The 9,974-nt window shown below is 30.1% G+C and overlaps 1 protein-coding gene across 1 annotated transcript; it reads left to right on the top strand.

The window, feature by feature from the left end:
• Positions 1-1,013: 1,013 nt before the first annotated feature.
• Positions 1,014-6,708, top strand: LOC129882108 (uncharacterized). Its single transcript, XM_055956260.1, has 3 exons — positions 1,014-2,020; positions 4,115-4,301; positions 5,858-6,708. The coding sequence occupies exons 1-3, from the start codon at positions 1,235-1,237 to the stop codon at positions 6,373-6,375; spliced, it is 1,491 nt and encodes a 496-aa protein (XP_055812235.1). The 5' UTR covers positions 1,014-1,234; the 3' UTR covers positions 6,376-6,708.
• Positions 6,709-9,974: the final 3,266 nt, after the last annotated feature.

Here is a 9,974-nt window from a genome sequence, read left to right as displayed (position 1 = left end):
AGGTGAACCCATGACCTTCTGATCACATGGCAACAACTTTACCAGTTACTAAAAATAAAATGAAAATAGACAACTTAATAGGTTTTGCCTGCTGGTTGTGGTACACTATTACTACAAATTCTACAGTCCTACACATCTACTGTTTCCACCTCAGTTAACCATATGTCCATATTATATACACCTTTTTTAAAAAAATTATTTTATACAAATACCAAAAAATTTCATGTTTTTTATGTGCAATTATTTAGTATATTTATCATCCACCATGTATTTTGCCTCGATATTGTAAACACTCCAGATTTGAATCAGGGAGTCTCCTCATCTGAACCCCACCCCCTCTTCCATCCTACCTCACCTTCTCAGATTTTTGTGAATTTAGTAATTTTTTATTAATATTTATATATGACGTTTTAATTTATGTGGTATTATTTGACTTGAGGTTGAAATATGCAATTTAAAACATCTTTGACTATGTATATGACTAGGGGCGGAGCCATGAACCCCTTTGATGAAAAATTGTACTAATTATATATAGTTAAAATTGATATTTTCAAAGTTAAATTACTTTTAATTATAATTTTTTTAGGATAGGCAAAATAAAGAAAATATATCATATAAATTGTGACAGATGGAGTATATATATACTCTCTCCGTCCAAAATATTTTTTGCTTTTTATTTCACGATATGAATTTTAATCAATATTTTAGAATATATGTATTTTTTACCATATTGATACGAGCAGAATTGCTACTTATAATATTCTAATAGTTTTCAATATCTAAACTTTTAATTTTGATTTATTGAATTTATTTAGTTCAATTCAACTCTAAAAATAAATATATAAAATTATCAAAAAATAAAATGAGACAATTATTGTAAAATAAAAAAATATACCAAACACCAATAAATAATTTATCGCACATCCAACTATTATGACAATATTAATAATTCATCGTTATAATTAAAAATCATAAATTTTAAATTCTGAATTCTAGAATAGAATACAGCACAGCCATAGCTCTTTTTATTTTGTCGAGTCTCTAGCTATATGTACACAACTTCCCCACTTACACTTTTCAAAACCCACATAACAATCCCCACAGCACCTCCCCCTCTCCAAAATCTCTTTGGTTTCAAAAAAGTTGAAGACTCTTCGACCAACAAAAAAAGAAAAGTTATAATTCGTATTCTGATTAAGAATTTCATCGTAAATTTTCCCTTTCACCATCTTTAATGGCACAAAAACATTTACGTGAACTTCTACAAGAAGATCAAGAACCATTTCAACTTAAACATTACATCGCCGATAGACGTTGTCAGCTCAATAAAAATCCTTCCAAATATTCGTTACAAACCGTAGAGAAACAAAAACCGATTTCTCCAAGTAATACATTGTTATGCAAAGACGCTTGTTTTTTCTTATCGATTAGAAAAAATTCATGTAAAGGTATGGAGATATTATCACCTATCAATTTCTCAGTATCAACACCAAAAAGTAGTCCAGCTAGGAAAAAAGTGTTTCTACATATACCTGCTTCTACTTCCTCATTGCTACTCGAAGCAGCAATGAGGATTCAACAGAAGCAGAAGCAAAATCGACCCGTTAAATCGAAGAAAACCCAGATGGCTTTTGGTTTATTCGGGTCGATTTTGAAGAAAATCAAGGAAAGGAGTAAGAAACGCGAGATTAATCATGAAATTGGAACTCAGAACAATGAAATTGGTGGTGAGTTGAGAAGTGGGTCTTGTTCATGTAATCATAGTAGACTTAGTAGTGCGGGTTGGTCGGAGAGTAACGAAGAAAAATCGATGGATTTCGAAACTTCTAGTAGTTGCAGATCGGAAAATGAAGAGATTGAGAACATCGCTCATGGAGATTTTCCTATTTATGAAACCAAATATTGTTCGAGTCCCATAAGCCCTTTTAGATTTTCTCTTCAGAAATGTCCGTCGTCGACCGGTTGCCTGACGCCGGAGTTTTCATCGCCGGCCGCATCTCCGGTTTGCCACAAGAAAGAGGTTTGTCGTTTTCTGTCTCTCTATTTTGTCAGTTTACAATTTTTTACATATATAAAAAAGGCATAATACCCCTAAACTTGCTTCAAATTTGAAATGTAACCTTTAATTTTTATAGTGTATAAATAGCACTTTAATTATTTATTTTTTTTAAAAAAACATGTTAATTCAAGTTGGCATAATGCTTGATTGGAACACAATTCAGACGCGTTAGTTAGGTGTAATTTTTGAGGCCACAACGGTAAAAAAATAAATATAATGACAATTCTATCTTTAATGAATACTTTTTCTTTTGTTTTCTTTAATTATAAAATACATGTAAAGTTTTTTTAATTACGTGACATTTATTGAGTAGCTAAAATTCATGTAGGAGCGTTTATATATATCACGTAATAAGGCTGTTGTTTAGCGTGTTTTTTGTTTGAAAAATTGATAGTTAAAGTGCCACTTGTGCATTGTAAAAGTTAGAGATTATACTTAAAATTTGAAATCAAGTTTAAAGGTCAATTTATGTATTATGTCTATAAAAAAAATACAAATCTCTATATTTTTATAAAGAGCATTCCAGGTCTCGTATTTAAGCTCAAAATATTAAATCACTTTTGTTATAGAGCATTTTTTGCCAACTTCAAATTTAATTGTGCCTTAGTAAAAACACCTATTATGACTTATAACTTGTTATAACGGGTTAAATTACATAAATTTATTCTTTTGAAACTATTCTCTTATATTAATGGATTTTTTTAACCATTTAACCTTGTTAATTTATGTGTAAACTTATTTTACTTTAATAGGAGTAAATTCATATACTTATAAAGATTTCAATTTCTACTTATAATATACACTTGGTAATCCGGAAGATTTTTCACTAAAATGTAACTGTAGTTAGTTTAGCCTATCACGACTTAGTAAAAAAGATTTTTCGGTGTATAAAGTATTTTATATTAATAAGATTAAAAAAATAAAATCACATCTTAGAAGAGTGTGACGTAAATAGTCTTTTTGTAGCCCCTATCACGACTACTAACTTGTTATAACACGATAAATTGCAAAGTAAAATTTTTTAAGTTAAATTTCTTCTAAATAAAGTAATTCTTTTTACCATTTAATATATATATATATTTTTTTTTTACTGTAATTTTTTTTTATTTTTTTGTGTGTCTGAAAATGAGTCAAACTTGTAATTCAGACGACTAAGTTTGACCTTGTTTTTACCTGTCGGCAAAAGGATCTCGTTGGTCCGATTCTGTGGCCGGAATGTCGATATTAAATGACAAAAATGCCCACTGAAAATTTTGGCGTTTTAATAATCAAACAAATGTATTAGGGGAGAAATTTGTCATTTTCTTATATAGCTAGAAATTTCTTATTTGTTTAATAATTGGACCTTTTCATATATCACGCTTCTGCCACTAAAATCTTTTTTTTTTATTGGACCTTTGTCTAAGAAAATATTTTTTAAAAAAATAAAAGACACAAATTTTAATAAAAGGACAAAATTAAAAAATTTGTTTTTGTCTTTTGGACCTAATTGATAATATTCTAATCTCAACATCACTGTTTCCCATATTCCTTCTATAACAATTTATATGGTTTTTTTAATCAGACACAAAGTTAAAAAAATTGTGCTTTTAAACGAAATTATAAATATTTTGTATGATTATAAGTTTTGCTATAAAAAAGAAGGCGTTTTAATGGAATTCATAGGAAATTGACTCGATCGAAACGTTCTTGATGGACCTTCCATCGAGAATCCCTTTAACAAAAAGCCATTTTTGATTGAACGTTTGTCAGAAATTTATGTTTTTTTAGTAGTTCTTGAAGATAGATTGCATCTAAACAAAAATATAATTATCTTTTTGAAACAGTAAAAAAAATGTACGATATGTAAATATTGGAGTGTAAGGAGTATTTATTGTTTACAAATTCTAGAGTATATATAATAAATATCAACAGTCAACTTCATATAATTTCTTGGCCCAATTAATAATTAAACATTCCATCAAATAATTAAAACACTACATTTTTTTGAAATTATGTAAGCTTATTATATATGTTTGTAGTTTGTACTTAATAATTGGATTTTTTTGTGTTTAGGATAAAGAAAACTATGAAGGTTTGGCAAATATTGAACAAGAAGAAGATGAGAAAGAACAATGCAGCCCGGTTTCCGTCTTGGATCCTCCGTTTGAAGACGATGGACATGAATGTGAATACGAGGACAAGGGCGAGGAAGAGGACGACGATGATTATGGTATCGAGTGCAATTATGCACTTGTACAGAGTACGTAAATCATTTCGTCAAACTTATTTTGAATACTAATGTGCGATATATGATTAATATGTGATAACTACGAACTTGGTCATTGAGGATTCATATCACCCATGTCTACTTTTTTGAGACTGAGATATGATTATTGTGATAAATGATTAAAATTAGGTAAATTATATATTAAGTAGTGTAAGTACATGACCTAGATGTTCTAATAATAGATAGTTCCTAATATATTATTGAATATAATAATTTAAGTAGTTTGTAATATAACATTTGTTGTGAAGTCATTTTCAATATTATGGAAATGTTGATTTGTCTAAGGACGTATTTGGTTGGATTTAATACTATAATTGTAAGGTCATAACCAACTTGATAATGCTGATTTTGATATATTTCGATGTGGGATCCATAAAAAATTTCAATCTTGATAATGTAACTTAATCTTGTCTATACACAAATTCATCACATGTTATACTGACGATCTAAAAAATATTTACACACTCATATCGTTATGATTTAAAACTCTATGAAAAAATACTAATTGATTAAAAAAAAGGGTAGTCCGATAAAGGTTTGGACTACAAGTGTCTAGTAGACTCAGTTTTATCATTATACCCGTTACACTAAGGCTTTTTTTATAACGTGATAAAAATAACATATGAAGTGCGATTCTTACGTGTCAGTGTATATAACTTAAATCTTTTATTAATTGCATGACGACCCCACATTTAGTACATGTAGGGTTTTTGTCACTTAATTGATATGCTTGTCCTTTCTTTCAATTTATTGAACTTTGAGAAGAAATTAATATCAAACTTGTTGAATTTCAAATATATTTGCTAATTTTGGGCTCTGCTTTATTCAGTGTTTTTTTTCCAGACTGCTATGATTCAGAGGAACTGATTAATTAAATGATAAAGGGTACATTTAGTAGGGTCATTTATGTTGTTTTCTAGCCTTCCCTCTTTACCATTTGTTCATAGTTGATAAATCATTATTAATAATAGTTACTTGTATAATATAAGATCCCCTTTTCTGCTATTTTTTGGACAGTAACAATAAATACAAAGTCAAAAGGGACAGAGATGTCTAAAAATCATAAAGACGTAAATGTTGTTACTTTCATTTGTACCTATATTGCTAGACATTTCAAAAATGTCGTCGTATTCGTATTAGATTTTTTAAAAATATCCTATTTTTGGAGGATACGATACACATATAGACGATTTTGAAGAGTCAGAGCAACATAATTTTTTTTTCACTAGTAGGGTATTTTAAGTTGTTTTCTAGTAATTCCCTCTTTACCATAGTTGTTCATAGTAGAAAATCACATGAAGGAATAAAAGTTGTTACTTTCATTTGTACCTATGTAGCTCGGACTTTTCAATAGTGTTGTTATATGTGCCAGATCCTCTAGGACTGCACTATTTTTGGAGGATATGGCATGCACCAGTCGATATTTTTAAAGAGTCAGAGCAACACAAATTGCTACTATGTTTGATTGCAATTGAGATTTCTCTTAAAAATAAGTGAAACTTATGTTGATTGTATTGCATTGCTAACAGGAGCACAACAACAACTTCTATCCAAGCTTCGTAGGTTCGAGAAACTAGCAGAGTTGGATCCTATTGAACTCGAGAAACTAATGCTCGAAGAAGAAGACAATGATGATCTCAAAGATGATAATGACAATGATTCGGTGTTATCATACAGAGACCGTGATTTTGAGACGTTTGCAAGTGAAGTGACAATCCCTTTCGACATGAAAAGGCTAGTCTCAGACTTAATATCTGAGGAGAAAATTGAGACTAACAACTCGAACAATAGGGAAGAAGAAGTAGTCTTTGGAAGAGTATGCAAGAGGTTAGATTCATGGCAACATGTCAGATCAGACACCATCGACATGATGGTCGAATCGGACTTGAAAATCGAGCTTGATGATTGGAAAAAATTTCATGAACAAATGGAAGAAATTGCATTGGAAGTTGAAGTTTCAATCTTTAGGTTGTTAGTAGAAGAATTAGCAGAGGAGATAATCCATTTTACTGGACATCATGGAAATTTCAATAAAGTTTTTGCCTAAGCATTTCTCCGCGAATCCAGATTAGTCAGGAAACTAGTGTTGATTCCAAACACCGAGTTGGGAAACCATAAAAGAACACAGAGAAATCTCCTATGTACTTTATTCTATCATAGTCTAACTTTTTGTACTATGACTTAGGCTATAGTTTGTAGTGCAACCCAAAGAGCTTTTTGGGGTGTTAGACAATAGTATTAGTAGTATTTAGTAGCAAAAATTACTTATCATGTATATGTGAGGGGGGAAGGTAAATTCTTACTTCATGAGACTAAACAGTATAGCCCTCAATTTTCTTACTAGAGGAAATAATCTTTGTATCAAGACTTTGCTTCTTTACATGTGGTCACTCTTAATTATGGCATATCTTTAATTCAATTTAAGGGCATTTGTCCAAGTCTCGATGAACAGTGTTATGCAAAGCTTATGCTAGTGAAAGGAACCAAGTAATTGGTAGAATTGTTAAGGTACAACTAAGTTATGCAAAACTTATATTAGTGTACTTGTGGCAAGTAACTAATAGAATAATTGAGGTACACACAAATTATTTAGCAAGATGAAATACTAGAGGTGCACGGAAGTTGTTCAACAAGAGATAGATGGAATAGTCTAGGTGCATACAAGTTGTTCACTAAGTAATCGACACAAAGTGCACACGAGCTGTTCAATAAGTACTAATCGTTAGAATGGTAGAGATGCACACACATTGTTCAACAAATAATCATTTAACAAGTATTCAACAAGATAGTCAAGGTTCACACAAACCGCTCTAGATTAGGGGCGTGCAAAAATCAAATCGAAAAAGTGTTATTAATTTATTGTTATTGGGTTAACGGTTATTTAATGGTTTTATAAAAAAGAATTATTGGGTTATCGATTCGAGATTGATTTTTAATATTAGGTTATTGGATAAACCGATAACCCTTTAAGACTTATAATTTACTATTTTAATATTTACTCATACACAAATATCAAATAAAAAATATTAATATAAATATATAATCATTATATCATACTATGAAGGGGAGCCTTGGAGTAACTGGTAAAGTTGCTGCCATGTGACCAGGAGGTCACGGGTTCAAGCCTTGGAAACAGCCTCTGGCAGAAGTGCAAGGTAAGGCTGCGTACAACAGACCCTTGTGGTCGGACCCTTCCCCGGACCCTGCGCATAGCGGGAACTTAAGTGTACCGGGCTGCCCTTTAATTATTATATCATACTATCATTGCCCTACACAATTCATACTTCACACAACTTCATAGTTCACAGTGTATTTATCCTTTAGGCTTTGCCGCTTTAGATTCACAAAGTCAAAACTCAAAACCTAAAGAACTAAGAATAATGGCTACAGTTTGCAAGTTGCAACTACGACGGCAAGGGTTAGGCGACGGTTAGGGTTGTGAGTTTGATTTCTCTTTTTTTTTAATTCTCTTCTTCTGCTTCTCCATACCCACTTTCTCAAAAAATTCGACTTCGTTTGTAAACAATTAAGAGATTATTTCATCACAATTGGGGTTAAATCTTATGAGCATTTGAATTTTTTCCTTAAGAAACTCTTTTTCCTTTTTCAGTAATGTTCAAGATTTTTGAAAATTATTGGAGAAGTCGTATATTTATTTTGAAAGCATTTTCTTATTGGTTAAACCGAAAACCGAACAGTTAAAGATCAAAAACCGATAAATCAAAAATCGATAACAAATATCTTATTGATTTAGTTATCGATTTAGCATATTTAAAAATAAAAAACCATTAAACTAAATCAATAATACTTAAAATCAAAACGAATCGAACAGACCGATACACACCTCCTACTCTAGATTCTATTGTTATGACAAAGAAAAGTGTTGTCGAGTTTTTTTTTTTTTTTACTTCCCATTTTGGAGGATTTATAGTGTTTCCACACTTCTCCTCCAGTGTGACTCGAACCTAGGACCTACCGGTCGTGGGTGGAGGTGCAGTGTTGTCGAGTTCATTTAACTTAATTAGTCTTTGGGAAATCATGTCACTTTCACATGACACCAAATATTGACCTTTTGTGAACTTTCCCTATAAAGTGTGTTGGCTGTCAAATTGATGCCATTTCACATAAACTTGGAACTTAAAAGGAAAATTCTTCCATAATAGAATCAAAGTCAAATCTTTGATAAGATTTTAAGTAAAGAATATGATTCTAGTCCTATACCACAAGACAATATCAATTAAAGTAGGTTTTTTATATTCCATAATATTCAGTATTTATATTAAATACTGGAGCCCGACTAATTCTAATTTATGCATTGTAAAGCCTATTTATAGAGGCGACATATGTTTCCAAAAAGATTTTTTTTCATATGAATATCTCACCACATTCGAGATCTCTGATTAAAAGTTGAGAATTCCACTAAGTTGGTAACTAAAAGCAGGTACTTTTACCTTAAAGAAAATATTACTAATAAGGAATCATCTTTTATCAACCTTTTAACCTTATCCACTTTATCTTTATATAAATGCTTTCTAGCTACCACTAAAGTAAAAAACCAAAACCAACCAAAAATATTCTCACAATTATGAGTTAGCTTACTTTACATAATTTAATCTATTAAAGTATTTCATAGTGAATTATATAGTATAGTTATGAATTGCAAAAATGTTAAAAGTGATAATGGGCCCTTATCCAACTAATGACTCATAATTGTTCTAGCAAAAGTTGGAGAATAATGTTACTTTATTTATTTTTGTACCATAGATTATGGGATGAGGTGTCACATTTTTTAAAGAAGTGGTTGTTGCCTCTATAATTACCCTTTGGAAGTAAAGATAACAAAAGGTATGTAAATTAAAACCATAGGATATAAGAATTGATGCTTCTTGTTGTTTGCACCTTTTAAATTTTGTTTCCTACTTTTATTATTTTATTTAACTTTTTGCTCAAAAAGAGAATACACAAGTTCACAATAAAATATCATTTGTGCTTTTATAATATGGATAATGATAGTGTTAGTACTAAATTACCCAATCTATCAAGAAATCAATAATGAATATAATTTTTTATACTGTGTTTTAAAAAAAGTAAAATAGAGGGGTGTGTTCGGTAGGGAGGAAAATAGATTTTCATATTTGATAAATATATTGAACGACATACATACTTCGTTTAAATGGATAAAATAACTCGATATTTATATAGATGGAGATAATAAATACTTAAAACAGATCTACGACAGATCTCAACAATATATAACTAAACAATTAAGATTTATAAATAATACACAAAAAATAATTAGTAGGAAATTTCTTGCATGCTTAACTTTGAAAAGGAGCAATATTTATTTGTTTAAAAATTTACCTACTTTTAAACCATAGTGACTAACATGCTTCAACAACCGGCAGATTAGAAAGTTCAACTAATTCTCTCCTCCCTCCGCCCAAATTTATGCGATATTATTTAATTTGATATGTAATTTACGAATATTTTTTTAAAAAAAATTATGGTATAAAATAAGCATGTATGACTATATATTATCTCAATAAAAATAAAATAGATATTTTAAAGCTAAATAAATATGTAATATAACAATTGAGCCATGACTAAACAACAGTATGTCCAATAAATTGAGATAGAAAGAATAAA

The sequence above is a fragment of the Solanum dulcamara genome, chromosome 3 (assembly GCF_947179165.1).
Source record: "Solanum dulcamara chromosome 3, daSolDulc1.2, whole genome shotgun sequence".
In the NCBI taxonomy this organism is placed as follows: domain Eukaryota; kingdom Viridiplantae; phylum Streptophyta; class Magnoliopsida; order Solanales; family Solanaceae; genus Solanum; species Solanum dulcamara.
The sequence above is the reverse complement of the archived record's forward strand: the minus strand, read 5'-3'. Positions and strand labels throughout refer to the sequence as shown.

Coding starts and splice junctions, on each gene's coding strand:
- LOC129882108 (XM_055956260.1), top strand. CDS start 1,235: ATGGCACAAAAACATTTACGTGAACTTCTACAAGAAGATCAAGAACCA. Junction 2,021..4,114: donor CGGTTTGCCACAAGAAAGAG/GTTTGTCGTTTT, acceptor TTTTGTGTTTAG/GATAAAGAAAACTATGAAGG. Junction 4,302..5,857: donor CAATTATGCACTTGTACAGA/GTACGTAAATCA, acceptor CATTGCTAACAG/GAGCACAACAACAACTTCTA.